The sequence below is a fragment of the Tursiops truncatus genome, chromosome 2, assembly GCF_011762595.2.
Source record: "Tursiops truncatus isolate mTurTru1 chromosome 2, mTurTru1.mat.Y, whole genome shotgun sequence".
Taxonomy (NCBI): Eukaryota; Metazoa; Chordata; class Mammalia; order Artiodactyla; family Delphinidae; genus Tursiops; species Tursiops truncatus.
Window position 1 is genome coordinate 76,240,510 of NC_047035.1, and position 24,394 is coordinate 76,264,903.

The 24,394-nt window shown below is 39.2% G+C and overlaps 1 protein-coding gene and 1 pseudogene across 7 annotated transcripts in view; both read left to right on the forward strand.

Moving 5' to 3' along the window:
* SLC12A6 (solute carrier family 12 member 6) overlaps positions 1 to 24,394 on the forward strand; it is an 89,318-nt gene that overhangs the window by 39,723 nt on the left and 25,201 nt on the right. For 3 of the 7 annotated variants that reach the window (XM_004310923.4, XM_073800705.1, XM_004310926.4), the window contains 4 exons: positions 5,670 to 5,714; positions 22,167 to 22,261; positions 23,282 to 23,413; positions 24,179 to 24,325. In XM_004310923.4, coding sequence (XP_004310971.1) covers positions 5,670 to 5,714; positions 22,167 to 22,261; positions 23,282 to 23,413; positions 24,179 to 24,325 — 419 coding nt within the window. Of the gene's footprint in view, positions 1 to 5,669; positions 5,715 to 15,286; positions 15,338 to 20,873; positions 21,027 to 22,166; positions 22,262 to 23,281; positions 23,414 to 24,178; positions 24,326 to 24,394 lie in introns of those variants that run through there. The other 4 variants (XM_019935219.3, XM_019935220.3, XM_073800704.1 and 1 more) reach the window with 3 other exon arrangements.
* LOC109549998 (retinitis pigmentosa 9 protein pseudogene) lies at positions 5,722 to 15,278 on the forward strand (annotated as a pseudogene).

Below are 24,394 nucleotides of genomic sequence, written 5' to 3' on the forward strand. Positions count from 1 at the left end.
TATGACCTAGGAGTGGCTTAATTTAGGAAGGCCATCAAAGGGTTAAAATAGTCACATTATCGGCCCATTGTTCCCATTACAGGAAGTAATTTGGTTAAAACAAGTATCCTTTTGAGTAATATTTAGGACAACACCCAGTATTAGGCAAACTTGGGTGTGCCCTCATTAGTGACACAGGCAGGAAAAATGTTAAATGGGAGAGTTCAAACATAGGACGATAGGGAGGTGCCCAGACACATCTCAGAGCACTGTTATCATGTTGAATACACAATTTGGATTGCGGCCCAGAAACGCCCTTCAACTTAAACCCATTTACCAATTGTGATTTTTTTTTACAGGCATGGCTAGTTTCATCCTGGTGGGTTCATGAGCTTAAATTTGCCCTTGTTTCAGCTTTTACATGTATTAATGAAGCATTTATTTGCAGGTCCTTGAGGTTAGTCTTCATATAACCAAATAAGTATCAGGTAAAGATTGCCCTGCGTTCCTTTAATTATAATAAATGAAAAAACTTGTGAGGAACTATACAGTAGACTTATTTCTACTCATCTCAAATACAGTCGCCCCTCGGAATCCAGGTGGGTTTGGTTCCAGGACCGCCCCCCACCCTTGAATACCAAAATCCGCAGATGCTCAAATCCCTTATATAAAATGGCGTAGTACGGTAGGCCCTCCAAATCCATGGGTTCCACTTCCCTGGAAACAGAGGACTGACTGTATAGGAGGGTGTTCAAGGAAGAGTCCTGGCTTGACTAGAAAATGCACATACATCATGTATGCACAGCTCAGAAGACAAGGAAATATACAGTAAAGAAGGTGGTAATTCTGGGCTTCCGTGGTGGCGCAGTGGTTAAGAATCTGCCTGCCAATGCAGGGGACATGGGTTCGAGTCCTGGTCCGGGAAGATCCCACATGCCACAGAGTAAGCCCATGTGCCACAACTACTGAGCTTGTGCTCTGGAGCCCGTGAGCCACAACTACTGAGCCCGCATGCCACGACTACTGAAGCCCATGCTCCTAGAGCCTGTGCTCTGCAACAAGAGAAGCCACCGCAATGAGAAGCCCGCGCGCCGCAACTAGAGAAAAGCCCTCGCGCAGTGATGAAGACCCAATGCAGCCAAAAATAAATAACCAAAAATTTTAAAAAACAATAGCCCTGAAAAAGTTATTAAAAGAAAGAAAAAAAGATGGTAATTCTTTTTAAGAAAAATAGTCATTTATATACCCCCCTCTAAAATCATACCTATTCTGTCTGAGTTATCTGAGATGTTTTTCTATTTTTTTTCATAGATACATTCCCTGGCAATTCCAGATAACTTGTTTTAGGCTATTGTATTTTAGAGCAAGAAAAATTAGAATTACAGAGTATTGAGAAACACGAACATAGGTTCTTAAACATGAAGACTGTATCTCCAACCTTTCTCTTTTGTCAGTAGTGTGATATGTCTTTGGTCACTCATTAACCCAAGCATTCTTCTCAACTTTAGATGTTAAAATCCAAGGTTCTCAACTTTGTTCTGAAAGCACACCTGAGAGATAAAGGCATTCCCATTAGTGACAGTATCTGGGAATCAGAATCTTGAGAAGGGTATAGTTTTAGGGAGAATAGATGATGCTGATAACTCTTCTGCAACTTTGCCTTTGGAATCACTGGAGTAGATCTAGATGATGACCAAGTTTCTTCTGGTTTTGAAATTATATGATTCTTTCTGTGCTCTTCCTTTCATGTTATTATGTACCTGTTTCTCTATAATGATAGGGCCCAATTTTCCCCCTACATGAGGGGACGGGGAGAGAGAGAGAGAGAGAGAGCGATCTAATACATTAACATGCTATAGAACTGTTAGTCCTACTTTTGTCTTACGTACAAGAACAACCTATATTCTTTATTTAGATAGGAAATAAAACTAGTTTAAATTAAAAACTGAGAATTCACTTTCCTAGTATATTGGCAAAAATATCTTTTAAAAATTTGGAATTTCTCTTTTTTAAAACCAAATTAAGATGAAGAAAATCTTCTAAAAATATATCATTAAATGTTCACATAGCATTTAAAACTTTAGTTATAGGAATCAGGTTTTTACCTTATTTCTTCCACTATAATATAGACTATATACATCAGAAATCAGAATTTGTTTAGTATTCTGATTGGTTCTTTCTGTCTGGGATGCTTAAAGTGTTAGATTTAATTATATATATTTTATATTTAGAAATACCACGGAAAATGTTATTTGAATTTTGTTTCAAATAGTAATTTTTTATTTTATTTTAATTTTATTTTTTTTGTGGTACGCGGGCCTCTCACTGTTGTGGCCTCTCCCCTTGCGGAGCACAGGCTCCAGACGCGCAGCCTCAGCGGCCATGGCTTACGGGCCCAGCCACTCCGCGGCATATGGGATCTTCCCGGACCGGGGCACGAACCCGTGTCCCCTGCATCGGCAGGCGGACTCTCAACCACTGCGCCACCAGGGAATCCCTCAAGTAGTAATTTTTAATCTTTTTTATATTTTGGACCTCTTTGGCAGTCTTTAAACCTGCTTAAAGCTAGCAGCCCCTCTAATAACTACCATAATTTCAAAATAGTGTGGAACCTAAAAGATATTATGAGATATATGCAACAACTATAATGTGATAGGAAAATATCAGATATTTGTTGTTGACAAAATCACCGGTACTTTTATGTAATTTGTTGCCTACATCATATTTGGAGAAAATACTAAACTTCAATTAGAGGTTAGTGAAAATGAGAATGTAATTTTTTTTTCTATTGTTCATAGACCCCCAGTCTAAAATTATTTTTATTCCTTAAACGCATTCAAGGAATCCAGATGTAATCCTCAGTATCTCAAGAGATCTACTCTTTTTTTTAAAATTTATTTATTTATTCATTTATTTTTGGCTGCGTTGGGTCTTCGTTGCTGCGCATGGGCTTTCTCTAGTTGCGGCGAGTGGGGGCTACTCTTCGTTGCATTGCGTGGGCTTCTCATTACGGTGGTTCCTCTTGTTGAGGAACACGGGCTCTAGGCGTGTGGGTTTCAGTAGTTGTGGCACACGGGCTCAGTAGTTGTGGTTCACGGGCTGTAGAGCACAGGCTCAGTAGTTGTGGCGCACGGACTTAGCTGCTCCGTGGCATGTGGGATCTTCCTGGACCAGGGCTTGAACCGTGTCCCCTGCATTGGCAGGTGGATTCTTAACCACTGCGCCACCAGGGAAGACCGAGATTTACTCTTTGAGGAAAGTGCAGCTCAGAGTCTTTTCCATATTTAGCCCTTAATGGTTTCCAAGCCTTTAAAATAAGCAAGTGATTGGTCGTTAAATGGCGACTGTCAGTATCTCTTGGATTAGGAACTTGGTTTATTGTCACTAATTTTATTATAGATTGCTGAAGAAAGAGATATTTATAAAAGCCAGTTTAGTCATTTTATCTGAAAGTCAAATCATAACATATCTGCTAGTAGTAATGAGTGCTTTACTTATGTCTTGACTTGCAACTGCTCTGGCCACATGTTCCTTTGTCATTAAAAACAAAATGTAATTCATGTCATAGGCCCTGAATCATCCTTCTACTTTATGGAACTAATATTGCTTGGCCAAATTTATGTGATTATTTGTTTAACTTTATATTGTAATAAAATATATATAACACAAAATTTGCCATTTTAACCACTTTTTAGTGCACAATTCAGTGACAGTAATTATATTCACAATGTTGTACAACCATTACCACTATTTCCAAAATTTCTCATCACCCCAAACTGAAACTCTGTTCTCTGTTGACCTAAATAAAGAGGTAAACTGAGGCAAGCTGGAAAAGATGAATTTATTCAGGAATAGCAGAGGAATTGCAATTTGGGACAAGCAAACTGTAGCAAGCTACAGGTGAGTCCGGTGAAAGTTTGGGGTAGGTTGTATTTATGGGCAGGGAATGTAAAGTAGGGAGAGTTCAGTCTGAGTCAGTTAAAATAAAAAACAAACAGAGACCAGCCTTGAAAACTTCCTGAGCAGACAGAATCAGTCTAGTCACACAAACAAAGCTCATTTCAGCCCACTTTGTGAGACTAACCCAACCTGGGCCATCTCTTGTTCATGCTTCTGGCGAAACTTACCAAGTTTGATAGGAGGCAACCTCAGATCAACCCCCATCATCTGAGAAAATTTTGTTTCTATAAATCAGGCATTTATGGGAAATCAGCCTCTTAGTTCAGTTTTGTCTTCCTGAGGGCACATGGATGAGACTCGCCATTTTATATCCTCCAGTTCTATTTGAGAAAATTTTTTACAACTTATTAAGCAATAACATCCCACTCCCCATTTCCCCCCCACACTCCCCAGCCCCTGGTAACCTCTGACCTACTTTCTGTCTCTATAAGTTTGCCCATTTGCCTTTTCTAGATATTTCATATAAATGGAATCATACAGTATTTGTTCTGCTTCTGGCTTATTTCCCGTAGTGTGATATTTTCAAGGTTTATGCATGTTGTAGCATGTATCCGAACTTGATGCCTTTTTATGGCTGAATAATATCCCATTGTATGTATATATAGATCTTCTTCGACTTACAGTAGGGTTACGTCCTGATAAACCCTTCCTAAATTGAAAATATTAAGTCGAAGTGCATTTACTATACGTAACCTACTGAACTTCATAGCTTAGTCTAGCCTACCTTAAACATGCTCAGAACACTTATATTAGCCTACAGTTGAGCAAAATCATCTAACACAAAGACTATTTTATAACAAAGTGTTGAATATCTCATGTAACTTATTGAATACTGAAATTAGAGAACAGAATGGTTGTATGGGTACAGAACGGTTTTAATGGTTGTTTATCCTCCTGATTGCGTGGCTGACTGGGAGCTGCGGCTCGCTGCGCTGCCCAGCATCACAAGAGAGTATTGTACTGCAAATCACTAACCTAGGAAAAGATCAAAATTCAAAATCCAGGGACTTCCCTGGTGGTCCAGTGATTAAGACTGCGCTTCCACTGCAGGGTGCAAGGGTTCGATCCCTGGTTGGAGAAATGAGATACCGCATGCTGTGCGGCGCAGCCAAAAAAAAAAAGTATATATGTGTATATATATGTGTATACATATATATGTGTGTGTATATATATATATATATATGTGTGTGTATATATATATATGTGTGTGTATATATATATATGTGTGTGTATATATATATATACACATATATGTGTGTGTATATATTCACAATCCAAAGTATGGTTTCAGCTGAATGCATATTGCTTTTTCACCATCATAAAACCGAAAAATCTTAAGTCAAACCATCATAAGTCAGAGACCATCTGTACCACATTTTGTTTATCCATTCATCTTTGGAGGACACTTGGATTATTTCCACCTTTTGACTATTGTGAATAATGCTGCTGTAAACATTGTTGTACAAGTATCTGAGTCCCTGTTAGCAATTCTTTTGGGTGTATACCATGGGTCACATGGTAATTCTGTTGTTTAATTTTTTGAGGAAGTTGTGGAATTATTTTTTATAATAGTTCTATTTTTAATATCCTTATGTTAATGTTTCTTGAGCATCATACTTTTTTTTTTTTTTTTTTGCTTATTTCCTTGGTTGACTTTTGCTGCTGATTCTTAAGAAATTATTTGTTTTGGTCATTCATTTTTCTTTTCTTTTCAATTGTTTGTTTTTCAGACCCGAGTCAGAACTCCATCACAGGGGAACACAGCCAGCTGTTAGGTATAGTATTCCTGTGGGAACTGACTCTCTCTAAAGTCACCCTTTTCCTGCTTATACTAAGAGACATTACTCCCTTCTCTAATTCTATTTTCTGTACCCATTTTCTACTTTTTACTCCTCAGCTTCTTTTCTTGCTGTTTCTATTCCCAACTTGGTAAATTTTAGGAATCTACTTCTGCAGTTGATTGTGAAGATTCAATTTAGTTACATTAAAAAGTAATTTTACATGGTCTATGGTTTAAAAAAAGGTCTGTAAGAGTTAGAGCTTCTTTTTTCCAGATAATTTTGAAAAGAAGATATAATATTCTATAATATCTTATGATCACCTTCGTTTTCATTCTTGAAAGTACTTCATAAACAGCACAACATTCAGCGAGCCAAAGAAATTGATGTTCCAGTCCTTATCTGTGAAATAAGTTATGGAAATGAATTGATTTCTTCTAGGTATCATTTATTTAAATTGCACTAAGCTTGTAATTTGACAAGAATTCCACATCTCAGAACTGATGAGTTTTTTAAATATAAAAATAAAACATACGCTGGTGAGGAATTCAGACAATACAAAAAGTACATATAAAAAAAAGGAAAGGTCTTCTAAAGTATGTCTTCTCCCCACGACCTCACTTCTACTCCCCCAAGGTACTTGCTATTGACACTTTTTTGTGAATTCTTATAGAAATTTTTTATTACACATTTTTATATTATATACTATGACTATCTTTCTTCCTTTTTCTATCAGTGGAGTTATACTATACAGACTGTTCTGTGATTTCCTTTTTTTTCACTTAATATTTTATCTTGGACATCCCATATCAGTACATAAAGTTTTGCCTCATGTCTTTGTTTGTAGTAGAATAGAATTTCATTTATTCCTACACTGTAATTTTATTCATGAGCATTTAAGTTATTTCAAGGTGTTTTACTGTTACAGATTATGTTGCAATGAACATCTTGTGCATATATCCTTGCATTCTCATTGCCAGTATATTTTTAGGATAAATTCCTAACAGTGGGATTCCCTGGTCAAAAGGTATATATATTTTCAAGAAGATATATCAACTTATACCCACCAATGAAGAATGTGGAAGCATACGCAGGTCCCTATCATCAAAAGTAGATATTATCAATCTTAAAATTTTTTCTTTAACTAGTAGGTGGAAGTGGCATCTCTAGTTCTTATTTGTACCTCTTTAATTATGAGTGAATTAAGTACTTTTAAATATATTAACAGCTATTTTATGTGTCTGTCTTTTGATTTGAAGTTTATTTTGATTTATTCATTGTTGAACTTTTGACGGTTAGAATATATGCAAAGCAGCTGTGGGAAATATAAGGTATCAAAAAGTCCAAAATAGAGAAAGTACTTGACTTGTTTGCTTATTATAGGTTCAGAGTATTAGTTGAAGAAACTGGGATATTCCTTTTTTGCTCTTTGTATGTTAAGGACTTAAGTTTCTGGTCTTAATTCTCATTCCTTTGAGTGAGTTTATGTGCTGGAACACTGACACCTTAGGCACTCAATAAATATTTGTTAAGTAAATGGTTTGACATGAACATGTAGCTAGAATTGTGATCACCAGGGTCTTAGCTTTGTGGTATTGAGGCTGTCACTATTCTCTTTTTTATATTTTTATATTGGATAGTTTATTTAAACTGTTCAAAATTCGTCTTCTCTGTATAAAAATTTCATATTTGGACCAGGAATGGTTAAGATTTAATCGAAAGATTTTGGTAGATTTCCCCCTAAACTGTTAAATTGCTTCTGTCTCTGATACATGCCTGATAGGTAGAGATGTTTGGAGAGTGGTTCATCGTCTGAGCAGGAACACGTGTGTAATGGAGGGAGGGAAGGACTTAGTTAATGAAATGGACAGTGAGGGGAGTTGGTACTGTTCCAGTGTTACTAAGCTGGGTTTTGTTTCCAATTAAGCACTTGTAGTAAAAGATAGTAGATTAACTAATTGTAGGCAAAAAGAAATAGTATGTGATCGTGAAGAATTCTCTCAGTCAGTATTAGCTAAAAACCCTAGTATTTACGAAAAGACTACTCCAGACATTAATCTCATTTGGCAACCTACAATTGCATTCAATTTTAAATAAACCTGGGGATTTATCCAGTTTAGGTAAGCTCATCCTGCTACCCTGTCTGTCTCCTAGGTTCATTAAGTCAAATTATATTCTTCTTTTTTCTCATGCTGTTAATAACTGTCATCCTCTGTCTCCCATCCTAAGTACATTTAACTACAGCCTCAAAATCCTTACTGGTTTATTTTTATTTTAATTAATTAATTTATTTTTGGCCACGCCACGCTGCTTGTGGGATCTTAGTTCCCCCACCAGGGGTTGAACCTGTGCCCTCAGCAATGAACGTGAGGAGTCCTAACCACTGGAACTCCAGGGAATTCCCCTTACTGGTTTATTTTTAAAAATATGGAGTTTGCAAAAGAGTGAAAGATAATTTTTGTTATATTTTCTAATCATCTTATAGTTCCTCAGAAAAAGCTGTGGTAGCTTGAATTAAAATCTTGCCAGATTCTGTAAAAACCTCATTTAGGATAATTTGGCCCAGTAGTTGAAAAACGGCTTCAGTTGCCTTGCCTGCTGAAGGGAGTTTATAATAGGATCTTTTAAACCTTCTAAATGCTTTTCTTTTCCTGTCAGCAGAGTGAAGTTATTTTAATGTATCTACTGTTCCCACTGACTCATCAGATCTCTTGCAAAACTCAGGGTCAGGCTGAGGAGATGTATAGAAGGGTGAAACTCAGTCATGATAAAGAATTAAGCTGTAGGCTTATGATTTATGAACCCTTATGTGTGTACGTGTGTATAATTTTCAATTTAAAACATTTTAGAAAGCAAGCAAGCAAATGAACAGTGGGCCCTGGCATTTTTACAGTTTTTACCAGACATTCAAGGAAAAACCATTTCACTCTTCTACAGCTTCTCTCAAGGAACAGAAAAACAAGCAAACACTCCCCAACTCAGTTTGAGACTTGCATAACCTTGATACCAAAACTTAACAATGACAGTATGAGAACAGTATAGGCAAATTTTACTTATGAACACAGATACAAATATCCTAAATGAAATATTTGCAATTTGAATCAAGCAATATACAGTTGACCCTTACAATGTGGGTTTGAACTTCACTGGTCCTCTTATACTTGTTTTTTTTTTTTTTTTTTTTTTGCGGTACGCGGGCCTCTCACTGTTGTGGCCTCTCCCGTTGCGGAGCACAGGCTCCGGACGCGCAGGCTCGACGGCCATGGCTCACAGGCCTAGCCGCTCCGCGGCATGTGGGATCTTCCCAGACCTGGGCACGAACCCGTGTCCCCTATATCGGCAGGCGGACTCTCAACCACTGCGCCACCAGGGAAGCCCATACTTGTATTTTTTTCAATAGTAAATCCTACAGTACTACACAGTCCCTGGTTGGTTGAACCTGCGGATGTAGAGGAGGAACCTCAGATACGGAGAGTCAACTATAAGTTATACTTCGATTAACCCCCAGCATTATTCAGGGGTCAACTGTATTTTTAAAAATTACTCCTGTGACCAGTTGGGTTTCTGCTAAAAATACATGGTTGGTTTATCATTAAAAATCAATTTTAAAAAAAATCAATTTATATAATTTAGTATATTAACATATTGAAGGAAAAACATCATATAATTATCTTAATAGATGCAGAAAAAGGATTTGATTTGAAACAATATCCAGTATTTAAATTCATGAGTTCATAAAAAATTGGTCACCATTGGAGTATTCTAGTAAACCAATTTATTATTCTGAGAATCGGTCTAAAAGGAAAGAATGAAGTATTTATCTTGTTTTCAACTATACGAGTGGGTAACCAAATAGTAAATTAGAGGGAATGTCTCTTTATAAAAATATTTCAGCTAATAAATTAAGGAAGAATAACAGAATATCACCATTTTGTAACCCCTCATAAATTAATGAATCTAGGCATTAATCATCAACAGTTGCTAGTATCTCAAAAAGAAAGACAGCCTGATGACATGTACCTCCTGATGGAAGATCAAAATACCACTTTGAAGGTGTTTTCCTCCTTCCCCCATAAAAATACTGAATGTGGCTAAGCCTCTAGACCCAATTACAAATTTATAGGAAATAGAAGAAAACAGAGCAACATGTTAAACAACATCACATGGATGCTCATTAAAATGGAGACCATCAGAAACTTTACTGAACACATGACATAGGTTCTTCAACAAATAAATTGCAAAGAAAAAGAGAAAGCAGTAGACTTAATTGAGAGATACAGCAACCAGTTGTAACATGCCTCTTATTTGGCTTTTTAAATATATATATATATATTTATTTTTGGTTGCATTGGGTCTTCGTTGCTGCATGCGGGCTTTCTCTAGTTGCAGTAAGCGGGGTCTACTCTTTGTTGCGGTGCACGGGCTTCTCATTGCGGTGGCTTCTCTTGTTGCAGAGTACGGGCTCTAGGCACGCGGGCTTCAGTAGTTGTGGCGTGTGGGCTCAGTAGTTGTGGGTCATGGGCTCTAGAGCACAGGCTCAGCAGTTGTGGCGCACGGGCTTAGCTGCTCCGTGACATGTGAGATCTTCCTGGACCAGGGCTTGAATCTGTGTCCCCTGCATTGGCGGGTGGATTCTTAACCACTGCACCACCAGGGTAGCCCTCTTATTTGGCTTTTGATCCAAACTAAAAATCAAAAACATAATTTATAACATTTGAGACAACCTTTCATGTTCACTTAGTCACATAGTTCAGACCCAAACCTGTGCCAAGGGAGATTAAGTACACTTACTGCTCTTGTTCTGCCTAGCTCAGACCAACAAAGGCCATTAGACAAGCTCAGGAGTCTAAGGGAGGAATCTGAGGTTTATCTTAGCTAAGCCCAAGTTGTAGCATAAGTGGTAATTGAAAAAAAGCAACATTATAGAAATAATAGCACCACAACAATAAAATGCTTATAAAGAGCAAGACATTTGGTATACCCTTTTTCAGCTTGCAAAAAAAATATGCCATAACAAATGGAAATCTGAAATGTTCAATAGAGCCAATGGCACTCCTATCAGGTTTCATTTGAATTGTACAGTGAAACACCAGTAAGTTTCCCAATAATATCAGCATTATATGGTTGGTAAAATGAGAAAAAAGAAGCACAATAGTGACCTGGTGGGCTGTTTAATTCAAAGCATTACTGAGGCCAGTCTCAGTAGGTATCCTCCAAAGGAATCTTAGGATTCTGCATAATTCTAAAACAACCCTAGGATATGGGTTTGGTTTTTAGTTCTTGCAGAGTAAGGGTTATTTGCTATTCAGAAACCAGAATTTCCATTCCACTTGGGATTTCCTGGGGTCATAGTAGTGACCCAGACTTCTGAAGGCTGTACATTGGAAGCAGCGTGATTTCCAAGATATTCAGACCAAGAACTGATCCATGCCCTTCAGTATAACCACTGCTGATTTCATAACTGGTTGATCCATGCCTTTCTGTTGAGAGCTTTGCTCCTTGCCTAGAAAACCCTGACCTTTCCTAATTGAGCAGGAGCTCTATTGGACCGTCCCATTCCAAAACACCACCACAAGTAGACCCTGGGTAAGACAATCTGGAGGGGATTACTGGTTTCATAAATGCATGCAAAATCTCCAGGGACATTCTTCCACCCCCCCCACACACACCCCAAAATTAAGCAAGCAAGTGGAAGTTGGGCCAGAAACCTCCAGAACCAAAGTGTCTGAAAGTTAGGGTAGTTGCACCTGAAACCTGAGACTAGAGAAGCCCCAAACATAGAGGTTCAGGGGCTGCAGCAAGGGAAGCCAGAGCTGTGAGGAGGTGGCTTAGACCAGCAGGCAGTGGGATGGGGCAGGATGTTTATAAAGTCAGATTTTTATAACAACAATATTATAGTGCTACTGAACAGCAGGGAAGTAGTATGCTGAAGCTGGGCCTCCTTTCCTCCTGTAACCCTCGAGAGGGATGAAGTGCTGTTGAGTCTGGGATATAACACTATTAAATGTCTAAATCAGTGAAGGATACAGGAAGATGAGCATGGTACTCAGGAATGAAAGATTGTTTAAAGCGAAGGAAAACAAATAGTTGCTGATATTTTAAAAATGAAGTCTTCGCGGCCCCACACGGGGCCGCAATGTCGTCCTGGCCCGGGTGCGACGACTCGGGGGCTGGGGGCACGCGGCGGCCGCAGGAGCCTCCAGAGCAGGAGCTGAGGCGGCGCCGGGAGCAGAAGCGGCGGCAGCTCAAGCACCTGGAGTCCTTTTATGAAAAACCTCCTCCTGGGCTTATCAAGGAAGATGAGACTAAGCCAGAAGACTGTATACCAGATGTCCCAGGCAATGAACATGCCAGGGAATTTGTGGCCCACGCACCAACCAAAGGACTTTGGATGCCACTGGGGAAAGAAGTCAAAGTCATGCAGTGTTGGTGCTGTAAACGATATGGGCACCAAACAGGCGACAAAGAATGCCCTTTTTTTAAATCAAAGGCAACCAAAAGTTAGAACAGTTCAGAGTAGCACATGAAGATCCCATGTATGACATCATAAAAGAGAATAAAAGACATGAAAAGGATGTAAGGATACAACAGTTAAAACAGTTACTGGAGGATTCAACATCAGATGAAGATGGGAGCAGCTCCAGTTCCTCAGAATGTAAAGAGAAACACAAGAAAAAGAAGAAAAAAAAGCATAAGAAAAAGAAGAAAAAACGAAAGCATAAGTCTAAGTCAAATGAGACTTCAGACTCAGAATGACAAGAGCTTGGCTTGTTCAACACTCTCTTCCCAAAAATCAAACACTGTGGCCAAAGATCAGAGGACTGTGGAATCAGCGAGGAATAGGAGAGAGAAATACCAAGAGAGGAGGAGATTTGGTGTCACAGGTGTGAATTCTCACCTACCTTCCAGTAAAGATGTGACCGCCACAGGAGAGTGAGTTGTATCTTGCCAGGTGCTAGCTCTGGACAGCGGCTGATTTCGGGCTGGAAAGCTTTTCTCATTGTTCTCCTCCCTGCAGATCACTGTGGGTCCTGATTCCTTAGAAATGCCTCTGGTAGGGTGGCCAGACTAAGGGAATCTCTGAGGAATCTCTTCCAGGTGCTGCCACAGCTTCTACCCTCCATGATGGGGCTACTTAATGCCCTTAGATTTCAGGCTTGACTTTCCTCTGTTGCTAAGGATAAAAGCTCATTATTTTATTTATTTAAAAAATACTCATTTATTTTTGAATCATAATAACGTACTTACATGGTCCAAATTTAAAAGGTATATAAGGGGAATTCCTTGGCTGTCCAGTGGTTAGGACTCGGCGCTTTCACCGCTGTGGCCCAGGTTCAATCCCTGGTCGGGAACTGAGATCCTACAAGCCACGAGGTGCGGTCAAAAAAAAAAATTATAAAAGGTATATAAGGTTTAATCATGAAAAACTTTCCTCTTCTCTTCCCCAGGTACTGAGTTCCCTTTCCCAATGGCTATCCATTTTACCAGTTTCTTGTGAAGTCATACAGAAACGTTTTGTGTATCACAAGCAAATGTTTTTTCTCTTTTTTAACACAAATACTAGCATACCATACACATTTGTCTGCATTTTTTTTTTCATTTTTTAAATCAGCAGTGTAAAGCATGTTGATCTTTGCTGCACACAGGAGTCTTGAGTTCATAAATCCCTGTCATGTTTGGTGGAGTTTTTTAGGGGGAAGTGCTACCCTATAATAACAATGAACAATCATGTCTATAACTTCCTTAGCGCTTATTGCCATTGTCCCATGATTATTATTATTCCCAGAATAAATTGATTCAGAAAACTTATAAGGGTACGGGAATTACTGTACTGGGTCAGCTACCCACATCCCCAAATCTATCCTCCTCCTGTTGGCTAAGCACAGCCTGCACGAGAACTTCTGGCTTTGACTGCCGCAGCTGAGGCAGCTCAGCAGGTTGGGATTGTGCCTGCCTCTAGGAGAGGGCGTCTGTTCTTGCTGAGCCAAAGTGGAGCCAGATTTTGCTCATGAGCAAGCGTCTTCCCTCTCCACCAGGGTCTCTTGCTGTTTTCATCACTCAGGGTCCCAGGAACTCACTGTCCCCACTTCCTGCCTTTTTTCCTAGGTGTTGGATTCCCCCCTCTTTAAAGAATAACCGATGCGGGCCAGGCTGACTCCTTCCCAGTTCTCCTCAGTAACAGCTCCTAGTCTTGGCCTTGGAAAGTTTATCTCAATAACACAATTGGCTGGAATGGCCCAGGACTTGTTCTTCCTGAAAACCCTAAGGCCATTTAATTCAAGCAATGCCTTACACTTATCCTTGGCATTTCTAGCTCAGCATGCAGCAGAAAATTCTCCTTCCAGGCATTTTCTTTCTCCTGCTGGAGTCCCATTCATGATAAACCTATTCTATTACAATATGGAAGAATAATATCAATGATTCTTGAGCTTATGGTGCATTAAAATGACCTGGAGTGCTTGTTAAAACAGATTCCCGTGCCCTACTCCTAGTTTCAGAATTTCTGATTTATTGTACTAATTCTGGAATGGACTGTGGAATTTGCCTTTCTAACAAGTTCCCAAATGATGCTGATGCTGTCAGTTTGGGGACCAGATTTGAAGAACCACTGATCTAAATGTTTAACCTCTTACTAAAGCCTTTCTCCACTTTCTGCTTTAATGAGAATCTCTCCATCCACTGTAGCCCCTGCAAGTTAACTCCTGTCCCTTCTCCCTCACTCCAGGTTTCTCTGTCTTCTATTTCTGGCCTACATTCTGTGGTCCATCAGTTAAGCCTGTTATCTCCCTTGACCTGTGGTTTTTCTGCCCAGCTTACCCAAAAGAACCTCAAACCAAACTCCTCCTCCTCTGCTCTGATTCCCAGAGTGCTGAGCCCATAACGCTGTCAATCAAATTCCTTCATCCTAAAACCTCTTTCCTCAAACTCAGTACTCTCTACTATTAAGGAAGTCAAAAGAAGCCACCAGACCTCCCTTTACCAAGGTATCTTATCAGCCTGCCATCATGGTTGTGGTAGGCGAAATTATAAAACAGCCCCAAGGTTTCCTACCAAACCTGTAGAACTGTTACTTTAAGGGATTTTACTCCCATGATTAGATTATGTTAAAAGATAGTTTGGCCTTTTAACGGTGACTGTTTGGATGATCTGAACCAAATCACATGAGATTTTTTTTTATATAAATTTGTTTTATTTTTATTTATTTTTGGCTGCATTGGGTCTTTGTTGCTGTGTGAAGGCTTTCTCTAATTGCAGCGAGCGGGGGCTGCTCTTCGTTGCGGTGCACGGGCTTCTCATTGCGGTGGCTTCTCTTGTTGCGGAGCACGGGGTCTAGGCGCGCGGGCTTCAGTAGTTGTGGCATGTGGGCTTCAGTAGTTGTGGCTCGCGGGCTGTAGAGCACAGGTTCAGTAGTTGTGGTGCACGGGCTTAGTTGCTCCGCGGCATGTGGGATCTTCCCGGACCAGGGCTCGAACCCGTGTCCCCTGCATTAGCAGGCGGATTCTTAACCACTGCGCTACCAGGGAAGCCCTCACATGAGAATTTTAAAACCAGAGCTTTTTTTCTGACAGGCAGCAAAGTATCCTACCCTGGCATTGGTTCCCACAGAGGTTTCTGCTCCGGTAAGTTTTGACTCTGTATCTGCCCATCTCTCTAATTTTGGGGTCAGCGGTTTGCCCTGTGACCTCAATTCTCTGCTAGATTTAAGAAGATTTGATGATTAGTTTGTTCAGCTTTTTACTGGTTAGGACAGAGTGAAGACTTCTAATCTCTTTACATGCCAGACCAGAGACTGGAAGTTGATGGATATTGCTTTAAGCCACTACATTTGTGGTAATTAGTGCCTGCCCACGTCTGGAAGATTCTTGAGGGCAGAGACCATCTTGTTTCATGGTGTAGGCTCACCTTCTAACACAATGCGTCATGCATGATGGTGTTCAGTGGGATTTTATTAAAAGTATGGTTACATTTAAAAAAAAAAAAGGGGGGGGCTTCCCTGGTGGCGCAGTGGTTAAGAATCCGCCTGCCAATGCAGGGGACACTGGTTCGTGCCCCGGTCTGGGAAGATCCCACATGCCACGGGGCAGCTAGGCCCGTGAGCCATGGCCGCTGAGCCTGTGGGCGCGTCCAGAGCCTTGGCTCCGCAACGGGAGAGGCCACAACAGTGAGAGGCCCGCGTACTGAAAAAAAAAAAAAAAAAAAAAGGAGTTAAATAGTAGATTAGTAACAGGTGAAGGGTGTTTGTGAACAAAAAGAAAACTACACCTAGACGTATCTTAATGAAGCTGCAGGACACCTAAGAAAAGATCTTGAAAGCAGCAGAGAAAAAAAACAGATCATCAAAGGAACGACAGAATGATAGAATTCTCAACAAACAGATAACAAAACTAATGTCTTAAAGTATTTGCAAAAATTTTATTATCCTAGAATTGTGTTTAGCAAGACACTTGGGATTAAGGGGAAAATACAGACAATTGTAGTTAAGTAAAAGCCAACAACGCTTTCTACCGTGAGACTTGCTCTAAACTCTTGGTTTTCAACTAGGGACAATTTTGTCCCCCAAGGGATGTTTGGAGACAGTTTTGATTGTCACTATTGGAGATGCTACTGGCTTCTAGTGACTAGAGGCCAAGGATGCCTTTAAACATCCTAAAATGCACTGGACAATCCCCCACAACAAATAATTATATTGTCTGAAATTTCACAGCACTGAGTTTGAGAAACCCTCCTCTAAAGGAATTCTAAAGAATGTACTTCAAGTAAAAGGAAAATGATCCCAGAAGACTAGTATTCTGAAATGTAACAAAGAGTATTGAACAAATGAAATGGTAAATGTGGACCTTGACCCAAGTCAGTGTTGTCAGTATGAAATAATTTCAGTGTCTTATTTGTGTAGTTAAAAAAAAAAGACTCCTGGAAATGTCAGATAGTAATATTATGTAAGTCAGGAGGAGAGAGTTGGAACTGACTAAAAGAATAGAAATAGAGTGTGGAAACTCCGAGAGAGGAGAGACAAGAAATGGAATAAGGGAAAACAAACCAGAAAATCCAGAGAGAAAATGAGAATGAATCATAGAGAAAGAAAGCCAAAGAGAAATAAAAAGATGGTAGAGTTCAGTCTGTATATATCAATTGCTAAGGTCCATAGACTTGACTATTAAGAAGACAGATTGTCAAATTTTTAAAAACACAGCTACTTGCTGTTTACAAGAGATCCACCTAAGGCATAAGGACCCAGGAAAAATGGAAAGTTGAGAGACAGAAAAGGACATTTAACCAAAAGACAGCTGGTATAGTTATCATTATCTTTTTCCTTCCATTGTCTTAGGATTTATTCTCCTTTCTAGCCTCTTAAAATAGGTACATGGCTCATAGAATTTTTATTCTTTTTACTTTGCTAATGTAAAATTTTAAAGCAATGACTTTCCTTTGAAGTGCTACTTTTGTTGCATCATACAAGTCTCAATAGGTAGTGTTTTCATTGCTTTCAATTTTTAAGTATTTTAATCTTTGATCCTTGAATTGTTAAGCAGTGTGTGGGGTTTTTTTTAAATTTCTAACTTCGCAACGTTTTTAAATTTATTTTTTTGTAATTAAATTCTAACTCGTTGTTATACACCAAGATCATGGCTTATATTATACTTGTTTGAAATTTGTTCAGTCTTCAAGATCTAGTACATGATAACTTTCCATATGTAAATTTTCCACGTATGTTTGATTAAAATGTATAGTCTCTAATTTTGCATGCCGAATGCTCTCTCTGTTAAGGCCAAGGTTATTCATTGTGTTATTCAGATTTCTTTACCTTTGCTATTTTGTCTGCTTCATCTATCAATTATTGAGAAAAGTATGCTAAAAACCTCCCTGTGTGATGGTAGATTTATTAATTTCTTGGTATAATTCTGTCCCTTTTGCCTCAAATATTTTGAGGCATGGATGGATTGGTGGGTGGACGAATGGATGGGTGGGTGGATATGGTAGGCAGCATTTCTCCCTGTGTGATGGTAGATTTATTAATTTCTTGGTATAATTCTGTCCCTTTCGCCTCAGATATTTTGAGGCATGGATGGATTGGTGGGTGGACGAATGGATGGATGGGTGGACGAATGGATGGATGGGTGGACGAATGGATGGATGGGTGGACGAATGGATGGGTGGGTGGATACGGTAGGCAGCATTTTTTTTTGGCTGCGCCTCGGCTTGCAGGATCTCAGTTCCCTGACCAGGGATTGAACCCAGGCCACACCAGTGAAAGTGCCAAATCCTAACCACTAGACTGCCAGGGAACTCCCTAGGCAGCCTTTTAGACTGACTCTGTTGATCCTTTCTTCCTGGTATTCATGCCCTGTGTAATCCTCTCTCCTTTGCGTGAGGGCTGGACTTTATGACTCCTTCTAATGATTAGAATATGGCAAAAGTGACGTCATTTTCAAAAAGACTGTGACATCTGTCTTGTACTCCCTCTCTGGCTCTTTGATGGCTTGCTTTGAGGGAATCCAGCTGCCATGCTATAAGCTGCCCTATGGAAAGTCCCATGTGGCAAGGAACTGAGAAAGGCCCTTGACCAACAGCCTGAAAAAACTGATTCCTGCCAACTATGTAAGTAAGGTTGGACGAGGATCTTCCCCAGGCCTTCCAATGAGACCACAGCCATGACAGGAGACTGAAGCAGAGGACCCTGCTAAGCCATGCGCATATTCCTAGCTCCCACTAACTGAGATGATAAGTATGTGTTGTTTAAGCCACTAAACTTAAGAGTAATTTGTTACACAGAAAGAGATAACTATAAACAATAGATGTATGTTTAAAATTTATATACTTTCTTAGTGAATTAAGTCTTCTGTTATATGGTTATCCTCTCATCCCTAATAAAGTTTTTCTCAAAGAAAAATTTATCTGCTAATAATAAAATTGTGTCAGCTTTATTTTGGTTAGTATTTGCCTGATATATCTCTTTCCTTTACTTTCAGCCTTTGTGTGTGCATATTATGTTTCTTGTAAACACTATATGCCTGGATTTTGTTGTTTAATCCAGTGTGTCAATCTTCATGTTTTAACTTGTAAATCTTGTCTGTTTGCCTTATTATAATTATTGGTATTATTGATATATTTGAACTATTCTGTCACCCTAAGTTGTTTGCAGTTTTTTCCACTTTTTGTTTCTTTTTTAATCCCTTACTTAAGAAAAAATGATGTCTATACCCCTGTCCCCCCCAATAAGGGAAATAACATTAATACACTCTCACATCACTCTCTCCTCGGCCCCAGCCCCCATGGTGGTGGTGTTATGTAGAATAGGTCGGTGGCAAAAGGAGGGACTACTCAATAAATGGATTTGGAAGAGCCATCCATTTGCTAACTACATGATCTGACTTCTTCCTATCTCTCCAACCACTCTGTCCTTTCCTAGCTCTATTTCAGCCATGTTATCTATTTTGTTTTATGAATCCATTAAGATTGTTTCTGCTTTAGGCTCTTTTAAAATTGCTGTCCCTCTGCCTGAAAGGCAGGTTTTTCCTGACCACCCTGTGCCAAGGGTATGCTGCAGCCCGCTAGCTCGTACCAGCTCATGAGAGCCAATTACATGCATCTCTCCCCAAAACCACGTTCAGTGACTTCACATTAGTAGTTTGAAATTAGCATGTGTAAGTATTTGCACCACAGAAATTGGCAAATACTATAAATCAGTATATATGTTTTTTAATTCTGGAGAGCCTGCTTCCCAGCACCCTAAAGATCTTACCGAAAGTTGTTTGTTCTTCCCATCCCCAGTCATAATCTATCCCAGTACATGGTTCATTTTCTTCACGGAACTTATCACTTTTTTTTTTTTTTTGCGGTACGCGGGCCTCTCACAGTTGTGGCCTCACCCGTTGCGAAGCACAGGCTCCGAACGCGCAGGCTCAGTGGCCATGGCTCACGGGCCCAGCCGCTCTCCGGCATGTGGGATCTTCCCGGACCGGGGCACGAGCCCGTGTCCCCTGCATCGGCAGGCGGACTCTCAACCACTGCGCCACCAGGGAAGCCCAATTATTATTATTTTTTTTTCCACTTTTTTAAAAGTTATTTTCTGTCTTCTGTGACTTCAGTAAACGCACAATGAAAGTACAGTCTTTAACTACCTTGTCTACTGTTGTGGTGCCCAACATATGAGAACTTAATACTTATCGAATTAATTGAATAAATGAATTATTCAAAAGTGGTGATAATTTTTAGCTGTGCCATTCTCTTTAGAATTTTCTGGAAGCATTAGAGAGGAAAATAATTGCATTTCTTTTTATGGCTTTTTATTATGGGAATTACCAGAGGTACAGAAAAGTAAATAGAATAGCATAATAAACCTCCGTGAACCCACCACCCAGTTTCAGCAATGTTGCAGATCTGTTTTCAAGCCCCCACCAAATTTTTTCCCAGAATATTTTAAAGAAAATTCCAGACATCATATGATTTTACTTACCCATTTTTAAAAAAATAACCATTCCATATTCATATTCCTCTGACTGTTTCCTGACGTTTGTTTTGAGTCAGGATTCTAACAAGTTTCACACCTTGCAATTGATGTGGTATGTCATCTTAAGTCTCTTAATTTATGAGTTCGCCTGTTTTCGTTTATGCCATTTATTTGTTGACAAAATCAGATTATTTGTCATGTGGAGTCTTCCACATTCTGAATTTGATGACCACATCTTTGTGGTGATGTTTAATATGTGCCTCCTTTTTTTTTCTGTGAACTGGTAGTTACATTTAGAGGCTTGGTGAGATTCAGCTTCCATTCTTTGGGTAAGAGTACATCATAAGTTGCACAGTGTATTTTTCATTGTATTTCATTAGAAGATTGTGTTGTCCCACTTTTAGTGATGTTAAGATTGGTCACTGAGTTCCAGGTTGATCAGTGGGTTCCAGATTGATTAGTGGGTTATGCCTCAGCTTTTCACCTAATGGTTTTAGCAACCATTGATGATCACTGCTCATAACCATTATTTTATTAGGGGTTGAAAACTGGTGATTTTTTTCTAATTATATCATTCCATCTGCATTTATTCGCCAGAATGTTTCTATAATGAAGAAAATTTCTTTAACTAGTTACTGTGAAATACAGTTGGTACAGGAAAGACAGGATAATTGCTTAATTCTTTACATTTATTATTTTTCAGACTTTGATGTTGTTTCCATAGCAACTCTGCGAAGGGGACTAGTTGTTTTTTTTTGCGGTACGCGGGCCTCTCACTGTTATGGCCTCTCCCCTTGCGGAGCACAGGCTCCGGACGTGCAGGCTCAGCGGCCATGGCTCACGGGCCCAGCCGCCCCCCGGTATGTGGGATCTTCCTGGACCAGGGCACGAACCCGTGTCCCCTGCATCGGCAGGCGGACTCTCAACCACTGCGCCACCAGGGAAGACCTCATTGCATTATATATTTTTAATGTTCACATTATCCCATTTTTAGCCAGTGAGAACCCCTTCAGATTGGCTCTTCTGTCCTTTGACATGACTCAGTTATTTTGATAGCTTGTTGGCTATTTCCCAAGCTCATCTTACATATTTAAGGTTATAGGACTTTAAATTAATTTCTTTAATTTTTGTATTGACCTCTGTTTCTTCAATATTTAAAATCTTAGGGTTTTGGTGGGGGTTTGTTTTTGGACCGCACCGCGCAGCATTCGGGATCTTAGTTCCCCGACCAGGAATCAAGCCCGTGCCCTCTACAGTGGAAGCGCGGAATCTTAACTGGTGTACCACCAGCGAGGTCCCTAAAATCTTAGTTTTTAATGACATTTACACAATTTTTAAAATTTTCTCTCTTTCTCTTCTGCCAGACAATTAGAACTATGTAACTTTTACAATAAAGAACCAAAGTTAAGAAAGCACTCAAACAACAGAAACTCTACTGTTTTAGGGAACCCAACCTCACTCTCTTTTTTTTTTTTTCCTCATAGTAGGTTCACCAAATTCTTGTGGGGTGCCTCTTTTAACATAAAAAGATAGGTGGCAAATGTTTGTACAAAAATGTCATTTATAAAAGGTCAGATAGCCCTGAAGGCAGAGGGCTTTTATTGCCATTATCCACAGCAACAGTGTGGAAAGTAGCCCTTGTCTAGCACAGTGTTGTACACTGAGCAGGTACTCAGTGACTATTATTCTTTCATCCTAGATTTGGGTGACATTAAGAGTAGGGTCTCTATAGGCTAGGATCTTAAACAAATAGTGTTTCTAGAGGTCTTCATATTGTTAAGAAAAGGAATGACCCATGTTTACTTCTTAGAAATTTGCTTTTGCTCCTGTTCAAGAGGGAGTCACATTCTCCAAGCAGTGCTGATTGAGTTCTGCCATTCTCAGATGAAAATCTGAATATGAAAATGGGTTCTGTTATTACAGGGGGAACATGCAGTTATTTGGTGCTGATGCTTCTTCAGTACCAATGAGAAACTAACTTGATTTACATTTTTTTCCAGATGATGGACATAAGAAAGCTCGAAATGCTTATCTTAACAATTCCAATTATGAAGAAGGAGATGAATATTTTGATAAAAATTTGGCACTCTTTGAGGTAATATTTGGGAGAAAACTAGGGCAGAGATTTCAGGAACAGAAATTTTAAGATCGCTGTTTTCCACCCCATTTAGTTTTAAAATAGTGCAGGTTGGATAATTTAATAACTAACTGTTAAAATACAGTACTTACTATAGCTTGTCACTGTAGTTGATTTAATCTATATAATCTAATTATTGCTAATTAATGAATAACCATTTAGTCAAATTTCTATGAAATAAAGAAGAATGTTGACATCACAGGCATGTGGAGAACCTTGCTGTCTAATTTAACTAGTATTTAAATCTCTGTGTTGTAATAATCTACTAACTGCAAAATTTTTCAACTCTGTGTTTGGGATGAATGTCATTTACCTTAGAACTACTAACCAAAAATAAGGGTAGGAAGCAGGCTGCTGGATTAAGAGGACCTGAATGTCTCATCTGACTAAGGTAGCATGGACTCTGAGGGGATCTGTGTCCTGGTTGTTGAAAGGAGCCTGGTTTAGTCCAGCACTGCATTGTCTTACATTGGACAGTGATTCAAGTGCCACTTTCCTCAGTGTTCCTACTTTTTAAATGATATTTTCTCTTAACTTTCTTCAACAAAAGTTCTGAGGTGAATATTTGGTTCAGTCACAAAAGATTTGCATTGACCTGGCCATGCTTGGGGCTATAAGTAATAGCTATAAATGTTAGTAGACTGTTAGTAGTACTGTAGTTAAAGATTATGTTATCAGTGTTCTTTATGAGGTTACAGTTGTCTGTAGGGGCCAGTGTGGTTTTGTGTTTTCTGTAAAGTTAAGCTATTAGAAAGAATCATAAAGCTTTTCATTTAAGAATTTTATAAGAATGTGTGTAGCCCTGATTATATATTATAATATGGGAGGAGAATAAAGTCTCATTGATAAATTTTCTTAAAATGTTTACCTGTGAAATTTTTTCTTATTTACTTTGCAGTTTTCTGGTAGAGGGATCATTCTGATGCTTATTCCCAGTGTTCTTCAGTATTTCTTTCTTTCTTATTTCTGGCTCTATAGGAAGAAATGGACACCAGACCAAAGGTGTCTTCTCTCCTCAGCCGCTTGGCCAATTACACTAACCTGACACAAGGAGCAAAGGAACATGAAGAGGCAGAGAACATCACTGAAGGGAAAAAGAAGCCCACCAAGGTGAGGCCTTGGAATAACAAGGACAAATAAAAAGAGCCCCATATACAAGAAAGGAGGAAATGTCCAGGGCATCACTCTGTGCTCAAGAACTACTGAACGCTTGGTATATGCCAGGCACGTGAGGGAGTGAGCTGTGTAATTAGTAGTTGGGAGACAGGCATTCTGGGGAGATGGAATAGCACTTCAAAAGAAAAGTGTCCACACCTATCTACTGATGCCATCTTTCTGTTGTGAAGCTGTTGGGTTTTTCAAAGACCAAATATCAGTTTTTCTCAACATGAAAATATGGAAGAATATTACAAGTAAGCTTTCTGGTTGTTCAGGAGTAAAACGACCCTCAGATATATTTTATCAACTACGTTTACCAACTACTATGAAAGATTTATGCCAAATTCTGAAGGAATTCCATCAAATCATTATCCTTTTTTTTTTTTAAAGAAAAAGCTATTGGCCTGAAGAACAGAAAATTTTAAGTTGTTGGGGATGCACTTAAAAGTTTATCTGTGATCAGATGCTTATGTAAAAATATGTGGAGAGCTATGTAAAGTTAAAATGTATATCTCTAGGAATAATAAAAAGTATGGTGATAAACATTTGTTAAGATGGAGATTTTATGTGCCTATTTAAAAATACTGCTTGAACATATCATCTCTGCTTTGCAATTAAAATGATAGGGTACAAGTTTTTATATAAAAGTAAAGGGATGAATCATCTCTTCTAGATGGCTACATGATTTTTTTCTTTTGTCAACATCTTTCTTTCCAGACCCCCCAGATGGGTACTTTCATGGGTGTTTACCTCCCATGTCTACAAAATATTTTTGGAGTGATCCTGTTTCTACGCCTTACATGGGTGGTGGGCACAGCTGGAGTTCTGCAGGCCTTTGCAATTGTCCTTATCTGCTGCTGTTGTGTAAGTCCTGAGTTGGCCCCCGAAGATCACCTGGAACATTGCAAGAGCTCAAGAGTATCATGCTTAACC